General features: G+C 43.2%; 1 protein-coding gene across 1 annotated transcript in view; it reads right to left on the bottom strand.

Moving 5' to 3' along the window:
* The window catches only part of VWF (von Willebrand factor), a 248,544-nt gene that overhangs the window by 69,269 nt on the left and 158,542 nt on the right, over positions 1–20,733 (bottom strand). Inside the window, exons 34-36 of the mRNA XM_006128153.5 lie at positions 13,082–13,259; positions 6,318–6,538; positions 4,342–4,534 (exon numbers count right to left, since the gene is read on the bottom strand). Of these exons, the coding sequence (XP_006128215.3) occupies positions 4,342–4,534; positions 6,318–6,538; positions 13,082–13,259 (592 nt within the window). The remainder of the gene's footprint in view (positions 1–4,341; positions 4,535–6,317; positions 6,539–13,081; positions 13,260–20,733) is intronic.

Raw genomic sequence — 20,733 nt, 5'->3', positions numbered from 1 at the left:
CCCAGTTCATTGACTATGTCGGGTAGTCTAATTTACATGCCTCTGTCGGCAGAGGTATGTAGCCTAGACATACCCCAAGGTAAAAAGAAAATAGAAATAACCCAAACACACACACATATAGATACTAGGGACATAAGCGAGTAGTCAATTACCTGATAAGCCTGGGCTTATCGGATAGTCGAGTCAACAGTGTGCATTCCCCCCACTTTGCTGCCTCTGTTTCACCATTTCTGCAGTGCCGCCTGCCTCCACTGCTGCTGCTGCCTCTGTCAAAGGCAGCAGCATCGGGGGGGGGGGGGGGGCGGCAGGGGAGGCTGCCATGAAGCAGCCTCTTCCCACGGTGGGCTCAGGCTCACCATGAGCAGAGACTTCTCCGGCAGTAGCTCCTGTCCATGGGGGGTGCCAACTCTCTGCTAGGAGCCCCCGCGGACAGGGGCTGCTGCTGGCTGGGCAGGCAGCCCAGCTCAGTCCCAGCTCACCCGGGGACCAAACCCCGGAGTGGCTCTGCTATTTAAAAAGCAATAGGAGTTGGGCTGCCTGCCCATCAGCTCCTTCTGCCTTTTAAATTGCAGAGCTGCAGTGGAGTTTGGTCTCAGAGCAAGCTGGGACTGAGCCAGCTGCCTTCCCCTATCAACTAATTAACCTAATTTTAACATCCCTAATACATACACACTTTCCCCCTACACCTTTCAGGTCTTCTTTATACATCATAAAAATGGAGGCGGGGGCAAGCTATTACATCTTTGCAGGTAGCATTTAAAGTACTGTGCTGGAAAAAGGACTGGCTTGTACAAAACAACTGTCAGAAAAGATGCAACTGGGACAAAGTGAAAAATCATGCAGTAGTTTAGCTGCCATGTGTCAGTGATAACTTCAGTGGCTACCAGATCCTGTGTTTGCACTCATGCAAATTGCTAATTCCCTTCATGTTTGGGTTAGAAGTTAAAATTCTGTTAACAATTTCATCAAGGATACTGCTGAATTATGATTATATATTTTTATTATTATTATTATTATTATTATACATTGCTAATTAAAATGTGGCAGGTGCTAGCCATACACAGATAAGACTTCTAGTAGCATTTGTTGCATCCCAGACAGCTATTTGTATTTGCCTGTGTTTAAGTTTGCATTGCTTTATTTTTCTGCAAAGATTTAGAATTTTTCTTTTGAATTTTTCAAGAATGTCACAGTTAAATTTTGAGCACAGAGGTGATGACCCAATTATATATTACTTTGTAATGGAATGTTCCCTCCACAAACTGAACAAAAACCCTGCCCCTTAGCTCAGAACCATTTATGTACCAAGTTAAATGGCTCCTTTCCAACATTTTCTGATTTATTGGTGAGGGGAGAAAGCCATCTTAAAACCCTGAAAAAGTATGATTCTTTTCAGTCTTCCATAACTCAAAAAGAGATGGCAGGATTTTCTTTAAACTTCACAAAGAATTTCACCCCTAGGCTAAGATCAAGCAAGGAAAGTTTCAAGCCTAAAGGAAATTTTCCAGACATATGCAAGCATTTTTATGGGAGCAAAGAAGTAAGCAAATAAGTTAAGAATATCATTGTCATAAACTATCCTGGTACAAGATGATTGCTTTAAGCCTCATCTAGCACTGTTTTTCCCCTAGATTTAGCAATAGCATTCCTTAGGTAGATCCAATCCTGCAAGCTATTCCACTCAGATATCTATGTGTATGCCATGTCTACATAGACTCAGAGCTTAGGTGAAGTGAGTTGGGGTTGTAGTGCTCAAGATCAGGGTTAAAAATAGCAGTCATGGGCTAGGTCTACACTGCAAAGATCAATCAGAAAAAGGAACGCAATTTGCGGTACACAAATTGTGTATCTTTTTCTGCTTTACTGTTGAAAGAGGCTTTTCTGAAATTTGGCGTGTCTACACGGCACCAAATTTCAGGAAAAAGCGCACTGTTGACACATCCCTTCTTTCTCGTAAAACCAGGTTTACAGGTATGGCAAAAGAGCGCGTTCTGACGGTATCTTGGAAAAGCACTGCAGTCTAGATGTAGCCTAGATGTTCACTTTCAGGCTGGAGTCCAGGCTCTGAAATCCAGCTGGGGGAGTACATTTCAGAGACAGAGTTCAACTGGGAATGATTACATTACCCTTGACAGCCCCCACAGCTCAAGCTCCACAAGTAGACCCAGGCCCTTAAAACAGCAGCCACAGAGAGTTTTTTGCTGTGTAAAGATACACAGAGAGATCAAAGTGGAACAATGGTCCTGTAGCATCTTAGACACTAACGTGATCCATGCCAGTGGTGCACAACGTTTTTTCAACCACGACACCCATATTTTATTGTACTTGTGTCGCAATGCCCAAGATCATTTGAACAGCGCAGCGCTTAGATCCAGGCAGCCAGAGCTTATGCCCACTGCTATGGCAACCCTCCAGGAAGACATCTGCAACCCCCCCTGAGAGTTGTTAAAGAAAAATAATAATAATGATAATTAATTAATTAATCAATTAATTATTTTGGAAAAAAAAACAGGGTGGCCCCTTTAAGAAATGCTTTTGAAGCTTTTTGGTCCTAACCGGCTGCCAGCAGCCGTCTACCATCTTTTCTTCCTGCTTCTGGCCAGACAGCTCCCCTGCTGAACTAGGTAAGGACCCGGTATTTTCACCTGCTAGCCAGGAAAAAAATCAGAAAATTCCAGACATTTAGGTGTCCAGTATTTTCTGAATTTTTTTACCAGACTGTCCGGGTCAATACCGGTCACCTGGCAACTCTAGTCACGACTCATGGGTTGCGCACCATTGATACATGCCATCAAGTGCCATGGATATTGGCCAAACTGGACAGTCCCTACAACAAAGGATTAATAGACACAGATCAGATATTCAATATGGTAATACACAGAAACCTGTAGGGGAACATTCTAACTTGCCTGGGTACTTGTTAGTGGATTTAAAGGTGGTTTTTCTCTTACAAAGAAATTTCAGGAATCAGCTAGAGACAGTTTCTGCAGAACTGGCCTTCATATGCAAATTTGATACTATCTCGCACAGATTGAACAAAGATATGAACTGGATGGGCCACAATATTCAACACCAAAATGAGATCAAAAGCTAAGTATTGGGCACTTACAGCAGGAATAGGTAATAATTTTTGGTTGCAGGTCACTCCAAGAAAGAAGTCAAGGGCCATACTTTTCTGTAGAGGAGGTGCTGGGTCTAGGGTGGAGGCTGGATACAGAAGGGAGCACGGGGTAAGGGACTGGGGTGCAGGAGATAGTGTGAGGGTTGAGAAGCAGTTTGGGTGAAGGAGGGGATTGTGACCTGGGGCAGGGGACTGGGGTACAAGGTGTGGGAGAGTGTTTGGGTGCAGGAGAGGATTCTGGCCTGGGGGAAGGGTGAAAGAGGGGGTACAAGGGCCTGGGAGGTAGTTGTGACCTGAGGCAAGGAGGTGCAGAGGGTTTGGATGGTGACCTGGGGGAGGGAGTTGGGGTGCAGGAGGGGTGCCAGAGGCAGGCTCTGACTGGGAGGTGCTTACTTAAGCCAGCAGCCCTGCAGCACCTCCAAGGCAGGCTGGACTCCCTGCCTGCTGCAGCCCCCGATCACTTTAAACTGCAAGCTGCTCCCTCCACGTGGCTTTCAGCTCTGGGAAGGGAAAGAGACTTGTGCTGCCCTTGTCCCCCAGGCCAATCTCTCAGCTCCTATTGGCTGGTTGTTTCCAGCCTGTAGGAGCTGAAGATTGAGCTGGAGGAAGGGAGATCACAAAGCCTCCCTGCAGAGCAGAGAGTCACAGGGACTGCACTTTAAACCACAGCAGCTGCGTGCCTGAGGGTCCTGGCAGGGTGGTCCATGGGCCTGATCCGGTGGCTTGGCAGGATGGATCCAGCCCCCAGGCCATATTTTGCCAGCCCTGACTTTCAGCCTACTCTATTAGCCTCACTTAGCACAGACACTTTAATTTGCAGGGTTTTTTTCTTCCCCACTCTCTCCCCTCTTTTTCTGCTTTATAATTCAACCTCTGTGCCTTCTGCTCCATATCTGTCAGCTGAAGAAGTGGGTTGTGCCCACAAAAGTTCATGATACTATCTCTATATATTTTTGGTTAGTGTCTAAGGTGCTACAGGACCCTTTTTTTTTTTTTGGTTACACAAATGGAATCTATGCCATACCTATACCTACACGAAGCCCTGCTGGTTTTTCTGGGGTTCGATATCTGGGATTCTATGGATCACCTCACACAGCAGTGCTTGTAGTGCATGGGAGGGGGGAACAAACATACTTCTTGATTCTGTTCAGTTGCAAGAAACCTCAATAATAATTACAGCCTCAAAAAAGGCTGATGAACAAGGTCCTTTTCAAACTTACCACAAAGGCCATATGTTTTTGAAGAAAAACTCCTTGGATTAAGCTGAAGAGTAAATTCATTGTTTCTTGGTGTGAACGTGAAGGTATATTCAAGCTGGGAGAACCTGATCTCATGCATTATTGATCCATAGATGGATACTTCAAAGTAATCATCACTATAGGGAACAGTAGTCATTTTTCCATTAACAGCAACCTGTTTCAAGAAGGTGAGAAGACCCAATCAGTTTTGCCTACCAACTAAAATAAATTGGGAATCTCTAGATTCTATAAACCTTCAGCACACTTTAACTTCATAAGGGACTGAAGATCCAACTGAATTTATACAAGTCAAGAGAATAAAAACAATATAAAGACTAGACCAAGTTGCATGTGGAGTCTCTGCTTTGAAGGAAGAAATGCATAAAATGGATTATGTGCTCCTTTTTGGTGCTTGAATGTATTTAGTAAACACTGTCCCATTTGGAGCATCACATATATTAACAGGCTACAGGTTCAGTCACATAAGGTGTTTAATGGCTGTTGTTGGTAGTTGAGTACCATATAGCACTTTGTCTGGTTAGACCCAAATATCCTAATTTCATTGTCATTAGCCTTGAATTTGGAATGAAAAGCCCTCCTCTGTTTATTGAGCAAGAAATACAGTATGGCAACAAAAAATCATTGGTGGACAAGAAACTATGGACAACCATGAAAGAACTCAAAGGCAATACAGGACTACAAGGCACATAGGGTGTGTCTACAGTAGCCCCCTAGTTCAAACTAGGGAGTCTAATGTAGGCATTTGAACTTGCAAATGAAGCCCGGGATTTAAATATCCTGGGCTTTATTTGCATGCTCCCATCCGGTCGCCATTTTTAAATGCCACTAGTCCGGACTAACTGCCCGCGGCTACACGTGGCAGTTAAATGGTAATTCAAAGTAAGTCCTTAGTTCGAATTACCGGTTACACCTCATTCCAGGAGGAGTAACTGGTAATTTGAACTAAGGACTTAGTTCGAATTACCGTTTAACTGCCGCATGTAGCTGCGGGCAGTTAGTCCAGACTAGTGGCATTTAAAAATGGCGACCGGACGGGAACATGCAAATAAAGCCCAGGATATTTAAATCCCGGGCTTCATTTGCAAGTTCAAATGCCTACATTAGCCTCCCTAGTTCAAACTAAGGGGCTAGTGTAGACATACTCACAGTGTGTTGCAGATACTGTTTTGTGTGTGGTCGGAGGTAACATGCAGAACTGCATCTGACTTGGAGCAGACACTGAAGCTTTCTGTAACTTTTCTGTAGTTCATATAGGATGTTTCTATGTAAATATGGGAAAGGTCTTAAAATTAGCTCTACCTTGTAATTAGTCAATTTTTGTATGTCTGAGTTGCCTAGCTTTGCATTAAACATTTGAACAGCAACTTCCATGACTATTAAATTAACACCTATTTGTCTGCCAAGTAAATGTTAGACACACTGGGACAGATTATCTGCTAGGGCTGAGATCCACTCATTGCAGCTGTTGCATGAGAGGTCAGAAAGCCAGTTATGGCTCCGTGATTCTCTCTCTTTGATGTCCTTGAACAGGTTAGATCAGCTCTTGGGCTGCTCTAACAGGCGCCAGTTGACAATAACCCACAAGGGACTATTCTCTCATTAAAAAGAACCAGAGTGCAATACAGTCTGGCCATGCCCGCCTGCCTGTTCTCAGAATGCCAATGCAGAAAAGGAGTGCCTGATTTCATTGTCTTTGCATTGCCAGAGTAGTACAAAGGAGATGGAGCAAAGGTGCAAATTTAGCACATCATATGGCTAGAGACTTTACTCTGGAATCAATCAATACTGATAAAGATTTTAGGAGCATAAGAAATAAAATACTGTAAACAGAAAAAATGCCCTGTAATATAAGTACTAAAAAAGGAGAGCATATCTCCCTTCTCATAGTTGTTTTTTGATCAGAGAAATGTACAGCTATCTCATTGTGCATGGCTTACTGTCATGTCACTCGTGAGCTGTATTGATGTGCCATGGTGCTTCACTTCTATGGAGTTCATACAGTTTAGTTTTGGTATTGAGCTGCATGCCCCGTTGTGGAGAATCACTTCAATGTCATGTTCTTTGTCTTGAAACAATGTATAGGAGCAATTCCCAGTCAATTTAAAATGCAGCCCGTCAAAGGTGACAATATGTTGAGTTGAACTGCCCATGCACATGCCTGCAAAAGTGAAGAGAAAGGAAAGATGATTATCTCTGTGATGCCAGCAGTCCGGGTGCTAGCTCCTTCCCAGGCTGCAGACATTAGCTAAGAACGGACAAACCAATAGCTGGAGACCAGACCAGTTCACTTATGTGTTAGTGATGCTCAGGATAGGTGCGAGTCTTAGAAGAATGTATTTAATGTTCACACTGTATAGAATATTTGTAAATTGCTACACACATTAATCTTATTTGTAATGTCGGTATTCTGTGCTATAAGGAAATGAGGTAAGGTTTGCTTTATAACTTTGCAGCTCTCATAGGGCCAGAGACACTAAACAAAATCAGAGATCTCTAGGGGCTACCCCTAGGTCCATGCTGAAAGACATTTTGAATTAATCAATCACTACAACTTTGTCACTTTTAGGATTTAGATTGCAACTTCCTTGCGTGTATATGTCTACTCATTTTAACCTTTAAATAACTCTTATTTCTCTTTCTCAGTTAATAAGCCTTTGGATAATTTACCACAGGATTGGCTACAGGAATGGCTACAGGAATATCTTTGTCATTGTCATTATCTCTATTCTCTTGAGTCTGAGCTTGAATACACAGACATCTGTGTGAAGAACCCACTGAAAAGTATAAAGTTAATTGATAAAAAAAGTTTAAGTTCAATATTTCATCCAATCCCAGAGGAGAAAGAAAACCTATCATTGTCTCGTGATTAAATGAAGTTTTTCTAATTGCCCCATTATTACAAAATAAGATTGGGGCAGATCTTGTATATTCAAGATGTTTCCTAGAGAGTTTGAGTTTCTATTAAAGATGAGCTCCAAAGGAGAAAATAATTGAGTCTATGTCCTTTTCTCCTTTTATGATGTATGAAAAAAGGCATGAAAAGGGTATTTTTGTTATTTGTTTTAATTTTTTTATTTTTTCCTGGAAGATGGGAGAACTAGCAGGATGATGAGCTGACAAGTACTAAGGAAGTCTCAGGGGGTAGCCATGTTAGTCTGTAACTGAAAAAAAAATTAAAATAACATGAATAGTTCTGCAACACCTAAGAGACCAACAAAACATGTAGAGGGTATCATGAGCTTTCGTGGGCACAACCCACTTCTTCAGCAAACTTCTAATCTCAATTTTAAGCAAATAAAGTTTCTAAAGCACTACAAGCTGAACCTCTCTAGTCCAGCACCAACAGGACCTGACCAATGCCAAACCATGAGATGTCAATATTGTCTCACAGCATTACCAACACTTTCACTGCTTATTGGGCTCTTAGAAGACACAGGGATAAATTAGAGCTACGTAGCAGCATAGAACATTGAGAGCCCAGGACTGGTGGCTGTAAACAAACTTTATGGGACTGTGGGAAACTTGACTACATCCATGTTAAGTGGACACCTCACTAACTCAAATCATATCAGACCACAGGTATTGCCGGAACAGTGTGTGCTGAACTACAGAGGTTCAACCTGGCCCACATTAAAACAGCAAGGAGTGAGGGAAAAAATACCAGCCTACCCTCAGCCAACATGGCTACAATGGCAAGACTTATCACCACCCCCCATATAGACAGAGCTATGCTGATAAAAGCTGTCTTCTATGGGCTTAGCTAATGTAGTCTGGGGAAGTTATGTAGCTATGCATCAAAACAACTCCTCTGACAGCTTAAGCGGCGTTTCTGCTAGTGGTCTTAGCCAGCATAGTTATATCCACTAAGGCTCTGTAGTACAGACATGGCCTTAGAAGGAAAGAAATGGCTCCAAGTACTTGACTCAGGACTTGGGGATGCTCACATTCAGGTCAATGTGAGTTTTGCCATTGACTTCAGCATGTGCAGGATCAGGCTCTCACTGGCCAATTGACTTTTTGGACTTGCACTAGTTTAGCTGAACCATAGTAGCCATTCAAACACATATAGGTTTTGGTAAATGTGAAAGGTTAGCACTCTCCTCTGCCTTACAAACTCATATCACCTCAGGATATTGAGTGAATTTCTGAGCCATCATGGTGTGTTTAATTTATACAGAACTAAAACACTTTATCTAATTCTGAAGGGCAATAACCTTAAGACAACTATAGGCTTTTCTGTGCCAAGTGACTAATGGTACAAGTGGTAATTTTAAATTTAATCCCTTAAAAGATCCCTTAAAGATACTAGTTTTGAATGCCAAAACTAATGGCCTTGTATTTGCTGTTCACTTACATCTAAATAGGAAATATCATGCTATTGAAATAAAAATTATATGAGTAATTGTTTCTTCTTTGGAAATAAATAAAATGATTCAGCTAAAAGTTATGCAATAATTTTACAGTTAGGGAGTATTTACATTAGAAAGAAAATCTTGGATTTAAAATGGCTAGATAATTTAATATGCTTTGAAAGAACAGTAAGCAGGCAAATTCTTGGTGTGAAAATTTTCTGTATCTGATAATAAAAAGGTCCTGAAAAATGTGAAGAACCTGCAAGTCCCCTAAGGAACTTTTCTCTTTGAATATGGCAGTTCCTCGGTGGACATTTTGTTCCCCACATGAGAATATACATTACAACTGGGAAGTCATGGAACTTTATTATTAAAAGTGGTTTGGGATTACATTTTCAAAAGCACCTCAGTGATGCAGGTATATTAAGTCCAAGAAGGGATTTAGTCACTTTGGAATTGAAAGCCAATGGAATGTAGACTTCAAAATACCTAAATCCCTTTTGAAAATGGGATTAAAACACTATTAAATAATTTAGGCACTTTTGAAAATGTTACTTGTAGGCTCAAATCTTTGGGGCTACTAGGAATTTTGTCTAAACAGGCATCTAACAGTACACTTTATAAATGCAGCCCAATGCATGCATTTCCAATCCATATGTTTGTACAGTAGTTACAGAGCATGAAAGTGCCTAACCTTGGCTCTAGGCACTTGTAATTAAAATAAGCATATCAACCAGTTATTTTTCCTTTGCAGAGCTTAATTATACTAGCCGCAGTATATGACCATTGTATCTTCCCTGTGGTGGATTGGTGAGGCTTGGTCTGTGAAACCAAGCTGTTGTGGATCCAGAGGACTTATTCTGGACCCATCCCTGCTGTAACTTGACTCCTCTCCATAGGCTGCTGTGGAACTGTGCTCCATGTTGTGTAGGGGTAGAATGACCACCTGCATGGTCTCAGCACATAGACCTCTCCCTCCTGCAGCAAATCTGTACCAGTTCTACTGTATTCCAGACCTTTCCCATAGCCTTTGAATTAGGCTGGAGGGTTTGGCTCTTGGCGATTTCACTTTATCAAAGGGCCATCATTTTTTCCTATGTTCCTGCCTCATGAAAACTATTCTCCCTCTCCCTCCATACACCTCTAAGAAGTACAGTACCATTATAGCAATATTCTTCACAGGGCAAGCCCTGCATTAACTACTATGCTCACACAGAAAATTATGAAGTCAAAAAGCAGCAGACCATCTTCTCCCCCTACTCTGTGTGGGTGGAAGGGAGGGTCATTTCCCACAGGCTCTCTTTTCAGCAGCCGGCAACTCCAGGACCACTGCTGGGTCCCTCATCTCTGTGTGTCTGTGTGGGAGGACTTGCACTCTGCCTGAGCCAAGGCACAGCTCACACAATATCAATTGTTCCTGTTCACACACTCAAACTCAAGAGCAAACAGTATTTTTCCCTACATCTGCCTGGGCTCAGAACCCAACCCAGAAGGTTGGGGTTAGCCAGAGAATAGACTAAATGTCCTAGAGTTTGTTCAGATTCAGCTTATTTTTCCAGATTCCCTCCTCTCCTGTTCAGAAAAGGTTGGAAATTGGAAACCAGTCTGGGCCTCCCTCTGGTAAAATGTTATTTTTCCAGCAGACAGTCCTGCACTATAGCCCCCATCCTGCCAGCATGCCCTTTCTCAGCTTTAAGCAAGCAAGCAGTCCCACTGCTCATGCCCGTAACTGCTGGCAGGATTGGTGCCTATGTATCTGTTTGACCCCATTTATTTCTGGGGTGGCATGGAGTCATTGGATGATTGGCCCTTTTAAGGGGTGCTGGGGTCAGTTATACCTATGCTATAAACAACTGGGTCCTTCCCATCCTCTTTCTGGGGTACCCTTGAGAATCTTCCTGCCACTCATACAAATCACTGGGGCCTTAAGCAGGTTCCTTTGAAGTACCCAACCTTCTCCAGACCCTGCCTGAGGGCATTCCACAGGCGCCTACCTGCTGCTTATGGCTCCACACCCCAGACTCTTCCTGCTCAGCCCTTCTATAAAAGAACAGGTGTCTATTAATCTATCACCTTGGTCCCACCCCCTCAGGTTGAGAAGATGCTAATTATCTGGGACATGGTGTGGCTGGCCCCATCTCCCACTGAAGTGCCTAGTCACCCTGTGACACTTGGTCCACTCTGCACGCATTCATAAAGGAAAGATCTGTGACCACATGGTCTTCTTTAAGGATATGCTATTCACAGCTGCACACATCAGTCGTTGCCATCCTTAGACCACATAGGTATATCTAAATGGCACACTTTGTCCTGTGTCTGGAGACAATCATACTGGAACTAGAAAAGTATTGCAAATAATATGTGGGAATACATTTGTTGCTTTAAATGTTAAATGATTAATTTATTGAGGTGGATCTCTCTCTGTGTGCATGATAGTCCTGACTTGTAGCACTATATATTATTAAGGTTGCCTGATACTTCCTGTTATAAAACTCAGTTTCAGTTGCTTATAATTTTCCCAAACTTGAAGCATTTGGGCTGCAATTTTCCATATTTGCTTTCTGCCTCTGGCTAAATTTTTTGGGACGTTTCTGCCAAACAGGTTCAGCCATTTACAAGCATAAGGCTAGGGAAAAACATATTTTGCCTAGAGCTGGTGACTTATTCTTTAAGACACTCTACAGTCCCCACTCCTTGGAAGGTGGCCACTGTTTCAGGGATTAGCCTTTTGCCATCCCTGCAAAAATCTGCCCAAATTTGGCCAATTTATAAACCTCTGAAAAATCATTTTGTACGTGCCCCATAGAAGCTAAGATCCCCAGCTTCCCTGGATCTGGTCTCTGAAACTCAGTGTCCCCCTCCCTTTCAGCAATGGGGAGCCCATGATGGCACTCCAGCACCTCCCATCTCACTGTGGGGCTAGAGAACACTAGTCCTGGGCTGCTCTATGCTCTGGTGTGCAAGGGGAATGTTGGAGTGTCTTTCTTCTTTTTTTTCTGCAGATTCTGACCCCAAAAAGGTTCCCTAGCCCTGATTTTAGAAGCTAAATTCTCAAAGTGTTATCCATGCTGGGCATGCTCCAGATACAGGCTGAGCAGGACTTTCCATGAAATTTCAGCTCTGGCTCCTATAGGCCAGACCAGGCCAGGACCAAGCACCTGAAGTGAGATCAGGGCAGCTATTTCTTCTGTGCTTAAAATGACACCTGACATCTCCCCTCTCCCTTGCTGGGACCAGGCAACGTGGAGGAGGAAGTTGGTTGATTCAAATTCAGAAGTGGAAAGAGTGAGACCTGAGGAGAGATCATGGAGAGAGCCTGATGGGAAGAGACTGGGTGTATGGCTACACTAGCCACCCTAGTTCGAATTAGGGTGGCTAATGTAGTCATTCGAACTTGCAAATGAAGCCCGGGATTAAAATATCCCGGGCTTCATTTGCATGTTCCCGGGCGCCGCCATTTTTAAATGCCCGGTAGCTCGAACTACCTGCCCGCGCTACACACAGCATGGGCCAGGTAGTCCGAATTAACACTCTTTGTTCGAACTACTGTTACTCCTCATTGCAGGAGGAATAATGGTAGTTCGAATTAAGAGTGTTAATTCGAACTACCTAGCCCGTGCCGCATGTAGCCACGGGCAGGTAGTTCGAGCTACCAGGCATTTAAAAATGGCAGCGCCCAGGAACATGCAAATGAAGCCCAGGATATTTTAATCCCGGGCTTCATTTGCAAGTTCGAATGACTACATTAGCCACCCTAGTTCGAACTAGGGTGGCTAGTGTAGCCAGACCCTGGGAGTGGAAGCGTGAAGTGGTCATGGGGGAAGAGGGAAACAGAGTGGGAGCTTGGGGTAGAGGGACATTAGCTAGCAAGGAGACTTGGACTGCAGACAAATAGAAGAACAGGAGAAGGAAAGATAGATTTGACGAAGAGATGGGTTGTCAGTGGAGAATAGAGATTGGCTGGACAAAGAGACTGGAACAAAAATACCACAGAGGGAGACTGGAACTGGGGAACAACGATAGGTGTAGGGAGATGAACAGAGATCAGGGTTAAGGAGAGGAACAGATTAGATGATGAGCCAGGAAGGTCGTGAAGAAAAAATAACATTGTATCATGTTATTAAAGAATGCACTATAATACATACACACAATAGGGCTGAATTAAGGTTGTCCAGGCATCCTTAATTCTGGTAATTCCTAACTTTCGAGCACTTGATTTTGTAAACTTGACAATATTATTTTGACATAATTTTTGTGTTAATATATGTGTGTGTTTGATGGTTGTACGTGCACGATTATATGTTTATCATGGGGGAAAAAATCATGTATATGCAGAATAAGTTACTCACATGGACATGTCCAGCGGCAGCCACAGGTTTCCTCAGTTTTAACAGCAGGAAGATTATTGTGACACGTAGGTTTTGACATCTTCTCACAATTAATTTGATGACTGTCCAGAACTGTGTAGCCACCTGGCAAGCATGTCATAATGTGACACTGGTCCAGTAATGTCCATTGGTCACCAGGCTATGCAAGAAGACATACTGATATTAAAATAGGATTTGAGCCAAGAGAAGAAAATGCAAACAACAACCAGACAGTGTTCCAGAACCTAAATCTAGCAAGTAAAGTGACACTGCCAGGAGTGCTGTTCAAAATAGCCTTGGATAATTAAATAATAGTATGCAACGTAACAGGGAGTTCATGGGCATGGGAAAGTTAATGTTAGAAACATTGCAAGAAATAGACTGTGAAATTCCATGCAAAAGATAACAGTCTAGAATGGAGATGCTTTTCTGGAAGAGAATGAACTATTTGGTCCTTTCTATTGTTAGCATAGCAGCCCTGCAACATACATGGACAACACAGTCAAAAAATTTCCCATTGCTTTTCTTTAAATACCAGTGTCTTTGTTTTGGAAAGTATTCTGAACACAGATGCTCATAGCACAGCAGGAATTAATGAGAGCTGTTTCAAGCTAGTAAAACAAAAGCCCCCTTGTGAAGGCTTGGAATAGCTGGGTTATTTTACCTACAATTCTGAACCCTTAAAAATTCCACCCACCCTGAAGGGGATTTGCTGTCCTGCAGGGGGGAATGTTATTAGATAACCACTGTGTTAATGTAAAATTAAAATTAAAAAGATACTCTCTTTCTGCAGGAGAGTTGAAATTTTAAGGTTCCAAGACTCCTAGTCTCTTGAGTTCAATCCTCCACTGAGCACTCTAACCCCAATCTGGCAAATCCCTTATGCACATGAGTAGTCCTGCTCAGCTCAATGCCAGAGCTTTCAGCAGCTAGCAGGAAAGAGTTTTAAATTCCCAGGAATATCATCCCCATAGTGCAAAACCAACACCTTTATCTGATCAGTCCTGCAGTGGGTGAGATAATATATTTTATTGGACCAGCTTCCAATAAAAGTTCTCACACACACCTTGTCTCTCTAATATCTTGAGACCCAAATAGCTATACCAGCCCTGACACAAACCTTCAGTGTCAGTCCTGGAAGGAATAGAGACAGTAGTTCTAAGAACTGGATGATAACACCCCAGATTCACAAGCATATAGAGCAAGATGAAGAAAGGATAGTGACTATCTAGATTGGGCTACCTTAAGGTTCCTCCATTTCAGCTCATCTCCAAGTCTTCATGAGAGTGAATAGCAAGGTGACAAAATATCTGGGTTAGACACTGCATAATTCATAGTCTGTTCTTGGCACTTGTGTGCAAACCAGGAATAATGCTTTAAAAGTATTTTTCTCAGTTCTGAGCTATGGGATACCATTAGTTTTAAAAGAGAACTGCCAGATTTGCAGTCATAAATATTGGGACTACATATTAAATATGAGTGCATTTCCCCAGGCATGCTTTGTAGGTCTTAGGACTTTGAAAAGATTTCATTATAGAGAACCTCTCTAATGTTGTCTAAGATTTTTTCAGGTTTGAGAGCCTAGGGGAAGCTATAAAATAAATAAAAGTAATGTGAGGAGTTTTAAATATGGAAAAAATATTTAGGTAGTAATGATATGAAATGTTTTTTAATTATACTCTCTGCTCTCTCTCAACCCACTGGAAGTAAAGCAACTGGAAGGGTACATAGACAGCTGTGCACATCTGGCAAAAAGGCCTTTTGGTATTCATAATTTTTATTTAACCCATTTACAGGAAACCTATCACAAAGCATCTAAGAGCTGTACAATAAAACCAAAGCACAACACATTAAAAATTCAATTAAAAGAACTGTCCAGACACAGCCAAGAGATCTTGCACAGTGGGAAACCCAGTGACCCTCAAAGCAACAAACTGAGGCTACTTCCCAAATGATGTGGAAATATTGGAGAGAAAAAATTGGATAGAAAACATGTGCGTGCACACCACAAAATATACACACCAGCAGCAGAGGCTCCAAAATGGTCAAGAATAAGTCATCTGAAACAGATGTGAGTCCCAGAATGCCAGAGGCCAACACAGGAAAACTTCCTCTCAGAAGGAGCTCCATATCTATTTTGTTAGATTTATACACTCATTCTGTAGCTGAGGACCTTCAACTGAGAAGATCCAGTACCTCCACTGAACTCATGAACAAACAGTTTTTTATCATATTTTAGAATTTTATCACCAAGGGCTAGTCTACACTAGAAAAGTTCTGCTGGTAAAATTATATTCGTTCGACGTGATTGCCTACCGCTTACCATACAGAAGGGTAGCCATGTTATCCTGTAACTTTAAAAACAACTTAAAAAAAACACAAGTAGTTCTGTGGCACCTTAGGCTATGTCTACATTGTACAGTAATTTCAGAATAAACTATTCTGGAATAGTTATTCTGAAATAGCTTATTTCAAAGTAGCACGTCTACATTGCAGAGAAGCCTCAAAATTATTCCGAGGCAGGCTTCCCTAACGTAGACATGCTATATCGATTTAGCGCCCCAGGCGGAATAATTTAGAATGGCCCTGGTGAGGGGCTATTTCGAAAAAGCAGAAGCGGAGCGTCTACACATGCCTTATTTCGAAACAGCTATTTCAGAATAAGCATTATTCTTCATAGAATGAGGTTTACGGAAGTTGGAATAAGCCGTCTGTTATTTCAAAATTATTTCAAAATAATGGAATTGCTGTGTAGATGCTTGCATAGTTATTTCAGAATAACAGTGATTATTCCGAAATAACTTGCTGTGCAGACACATACCTAAGGGTATGTCTACACTTGCAACCTAGTTCAAACTAGGGATGCAAATGCAGGCATTCAAAATAGTCAATGAAGCAGGGATTTAAATACCCCATGCTTCATTACCATGATCTCACCAGCGTGCTAGTTCGAATCACAGCTGATTTGAACCAGGAAGTGCACGCCGGGATGCGTTAGTTTGAACCAAACCCCTTGGTTTGAACTAACGTTACTCCTCATTTTTTGAAACACCGGGAGGAGACTGATGCCGGGCTCCCACGGATGTGTTTCAAAGTGGCAGAGCTGCATGGACCACAGGCTCTGACCCCAGGCTCCACGTGGTGTGCCTGGGGAGGTTTGGAGTACCCCTCCTTCCCCCTCCCTCCTTGCTGCTTCTTTCTGATAGACACAGCAAAAGGGGGGGAGAAGTGACTAGTCGACAAGCTTGTTGACTAGCCGATAAGCATTTGCTTATTGGATAGTTGATTAATCAACTGGTCCTTCACATCCCTAGTGCTAAGTGCCCAAATCTCCCATCATGTCCGCATACCTCCTGCATCAAGCTACTCATCACCTTGTAGATCAGGCATAAGGTTCCAACCTATCCAAATTTAGAAAGTGACCTTGACAAGGGCTTGATCCTGTTAAGGCATGGATAAGTGGTGCAAGAGGGCCACGCTGAGCTATAAATGGGACTGCTCAATATGCAGCTTTTGTTATTTTCGAGCCATTGAGATAAAAGATGAGGGATGGGAGGAGGAAAAGGAGGAGGATATGGTGCTGTAGATTCGTGGTGGAGCAATAACTCTAGGCCCAATACATATCACAAGGCATTGAGAAGCTCACTAGGTGGGACAGTCTCGGCTTGACAAAGCCCTGGCTGGGTTGACTTAGTTGGGATTGGTCCTGCCTTGGGCAGGGGGCTGGACTTGATGACCTCCTGAGTTCTCTGCTATGATTCTATGACAGTGTTTTATCTGGACTCTCGGGGTGGGGTGTATCTTCAGTCTCTGATGCCCCACACTGCTGATCAGTGGCAACTCTGTCTCAGTTTCTCCTTGGTTTAGCTAATCACCATTTGCTCCCAGGTCTGTGACAGCTTCATTATGACTCCAGCCAGAAAATATTAATAGTCTCTCCCCCATCCCATATGCTAAAGCCCCTTGAACCAGAAGGTGGATAACCTCAGTGATGAGTCAACAGTCTCAGGGCTCTTGGGGTTCATATCCCTTTGCTCCCCCTGCTGAGGTTGGTAGGGGTTCCCAGGCCCAGCCGCTCCTCTGGGTTCCAATCCAGGAATCCCGTATGAAGAATTTGGAACTAAATCCTTACACTCTGATTCGCTTCTTCTGGAGGCCCAGTTACCTGGATAGCTTCCCACCAGAGCACTGGTAAGAACCCTACTCTCTGTGGTTCCTTAGCCTCTCTGACAGCTCTCCCTCCCTTCTGGCCTGCAGCCTTTGTATTTCCCTAGCTGTTGCCTGGCCACCAATCAACCACTGCTGAGGAGGCAGCCTCCCTGCTAACCCTTTAGTGACTGGAACAGCTTTGTGACAAACATTCATGGACCTATTTCTGAGGCAGTGGTTGGTTCATATAACTGGCTGGCAGTAGGAATAATAAAAGAGCCTTTGAAAAGACCATCAGTCCAATGCAGGGATAGGCTGCGATCTGGCATTTCTTCTTGCAAGGCACAAGGAACCCGTAAATTTTGCCTGCGATTTTTCACCAGCAAAATGAATTATAGGTGAAAATCTGGGTATTTGAGTGCAGAGGGGTCAACATTCACTGCAGGCCCAGCTCCTTGCCCCTGGAAGGGGCGGAGCTTTTGGTGGAAGATACGGAGCCAAGAGCAGTCGTCCCTCAGCATCGCTCCAAGTGCAGCGCTGGGTCCTCCCTTCCAGCCCTCAGAGACACATGGGCTACGTCTAGACTGGCCCCTTCTCCGGAAGAGGCATGCAAAGCAGGATTTAAATAAACATGGCCGCCGTTTTGTTTCCGGCTTGGGGAAAAGCCAGAAAAGAGCGTCTAGACTGGCGCGATCCTCCAGAATAAAGCCCTTTTCCGGAGGATCTCTTATTCCTACTTGCAAGTTTATTTAAATCCCGCGGGGGATATTTAAATCCCCCGTGGATTTCCCTATTCTGACTTGCCTGCTTTGCATGCCTCTTCCGGAGAAGGGGCCAGTCTAAACGTAGCCACGGAGAGGCAAAGAGCACTTCTGTGGCATTTCAAAGGGGCCCAGAGCTTTCGCCCGCCACCACTATTGCAGCAGCAGCCAGGAGGCTTAGGACACTTTGAAATGACTGGCCCTTGTACTATTGCCCCTTGAGCCCTCCTTTCCCCATTGGCAGGTCTGTTTGAGCTTCTAACTGCATGATTTGTATCTGTGGCTGGATAGCTAGAGTTACACATGTGGAGGTTTCAAATATGGATATGAAAAAAGCATGTGCAAATTACAATTGGACGAATTGGAAGCTGCCCTTCTGAAAACTCTGCTCATCATTTATATTATTAACTGGTTTACATTTAGGCTTTGTTTGGACTAGGAATAATAATGATTATTTTTACTTTGAGACAGTTAACCCCACTTAGGGTGTGTCTAGACTACAGGGTTTTGTCAACAAAAGTGGACTTTTGTCGACAAAACTATATCTGCGTCTACACTACCACCAAGTTCTGTCGACAGTAAGTTTTATCGACAGTGGTAAACCTCATTCTATGAGGAATAACGCCTTTTGTCGACAGAGTTCTGTCGACAAAAGGCGCTATCGCATCTACACTGTGCTTTTTCAAAAGAGAGCATCTAGACTCTCTGTCGAAAAAGCGGCTTGCTTTGTCGACAGAATTGGTTGTAGTCTAGATGCTCTTTGTTGACAGAGCCTCTGTCGACAAAAGCCTGTAGCCTAGACGTACCCTTACATAAGAACGGCCATACTCAGTCAGACCAAAGGTCCATCCAGCCCACTACCCTGTCTGCCGACAGTGGCCAATGCCAGGTGTCCCAGAGGGAATGACTTGAACAGGTAATGATCAAGCGATCTCTCTCCTGCCATCCATCTCCACCCTCTGACAAACAGAGGCTAGGGACACCATTCCTTACCCATACTGGCGAATAGCCAATTATGGACTTAACCTCCATGAATTCATTTAGTTCTCTTTTAAACCCTGTTATAGTCCTAGCCTTCACAGTCTCCTCAGGCAAGGAGTTCCACAGATTGACTATGCGCTGTATAAGAAGAACTTCCTTATATTTGTTTTAAACCTGCTGCCCATTAATTTCATTTGGTGGCCTCTAAGTTCTTATATTATGGAAACAAGTAAATAACTTTTCCTTATTCACTTTCTCCACACCACTCATGATTTTATTCCAAGCTGAAAAGTCCCAGTCTCTTTAATCTCTCCTCATATGGGATCCGTTCCAAACCCCTAATCATTTTAGTTGCCCTTTTCTGAACCCTTTCTAATGCCAGTATATCTTTTATGAGATGAGGAGACCACATCTGTACGCAGTATTCAAGATGTGGGCGTACCATGGATTTATATAAGGGCAAAAAGATATTCTCCGTCTTAGTTTCTATCCCTATTTTAATGATTCCTAACATTCTGTTTGCTTTTTTGACAGCCTTTGCACATTGCATGAACGTCTTCAGAGAACTATCCATGATGATTCCAAGATCTCTTTCCTGATTATTTGTAGCTAAATTAGCCCCCATTATATTATATGTATAGTTGGGATTATTTTTCCCAATGTGCATTACTTTACATTTATCCACATTAAATTTCATTTGCCATTTTGTTGCCCAGTCACTTAGTTTGGTGAGATCTTTTTGAAGTTCTTCACAGTCTGCTTTGGTCTCAACTACCTTGAGCAGTTTAGTATCATCTGCAAACTTTGCCACATCACTGTTTACCCCCTTTCTCCAGATCATTTATGAATAAATTGAATAGGATTGGTCCTAGGACTGACCCTTGGGGGACACCACTAGTTACCCCTCTCCATTCTGAAAATTTACCATTTATTCCTATCCTTTGTTTCCTGTCTTTTAACTAGTTCTCAGTCCATGCAAGGATCTTCCCTATTATCCCATGACAACTTAATTTACGTAAGAGCCTTTGGTGAGGGACCTTGTCAAAGGCTTTCTGGAAATCTAAGTACACTATATCTACTGGATCCACATGTCCACATGGCTCCTCCTCTAGATGCATTTTAACCATTTGTTATGTTGGCTTCTAGGACTCCAGATTGTGAGGCAGCATTGCTTTAAAAAAAAAAACCACACCTTCTCCTGAGTCTAGACAGAGTCGAAAAGTATTTATGCTCTGGCTACATCCTGAATCTCTACGGCCGCTAAGGCAGTGGTTCCCAACATTTTTTATACCGCAGATGGGCAAACCCATTCACAAACTTTTGGTGGACCAGTAACATTTTATTTGCATATTCATTGTGTAAATAATGCATATGCAAATAAAATGTTGCCTGTCCACTTAGCCCCAACCCAGCCCCTTGCTCTCTAGTGCCTAACATCCTTTGACCCTTTAACTTCTCACCTCTGCAGCCTATGCCAACATCTTCTTGCCATAGGGTATAGGTGGGGGGTGAGGAGTGCAGAGCCCTGGCCGGGCCACCGTCTTACCAGGGTGGGAGGGGGGAGAAGCAAGGGAGGTGCCTCCTGCTCTGCCTCCTCCTGCCACCATGGTTGCCGAAGCTGAGCCACGATGAACAGACAGCTCCAGCTCTGGCAGTTGCCGCAGCCTGGCAGCCAGGGGTTCACAGACTGGCAATAGTCCGCGAACCACTGGTTGGGAATCACTGCTCTAAGGTACACTAGGA

This window comes from Pelodiscus sinensis, chromosome 1 (genome assembly GCF_052426305.1).
Source record: "Pelodiscus sinensis isolate ZL-2025 chromosome 1, ASM5242630v1, whole genome shotgun sequence".
NCBI classification, from domain to species: domain Eukaryota; kingdom Metazoa; phylum Chordata; order Testudines; family Trionychidae; genus Pelodiscus; species Pelodiscus sinensis.
This window is presented reverse-complemented; position numbering and strand designations above follow the sequence as displayed.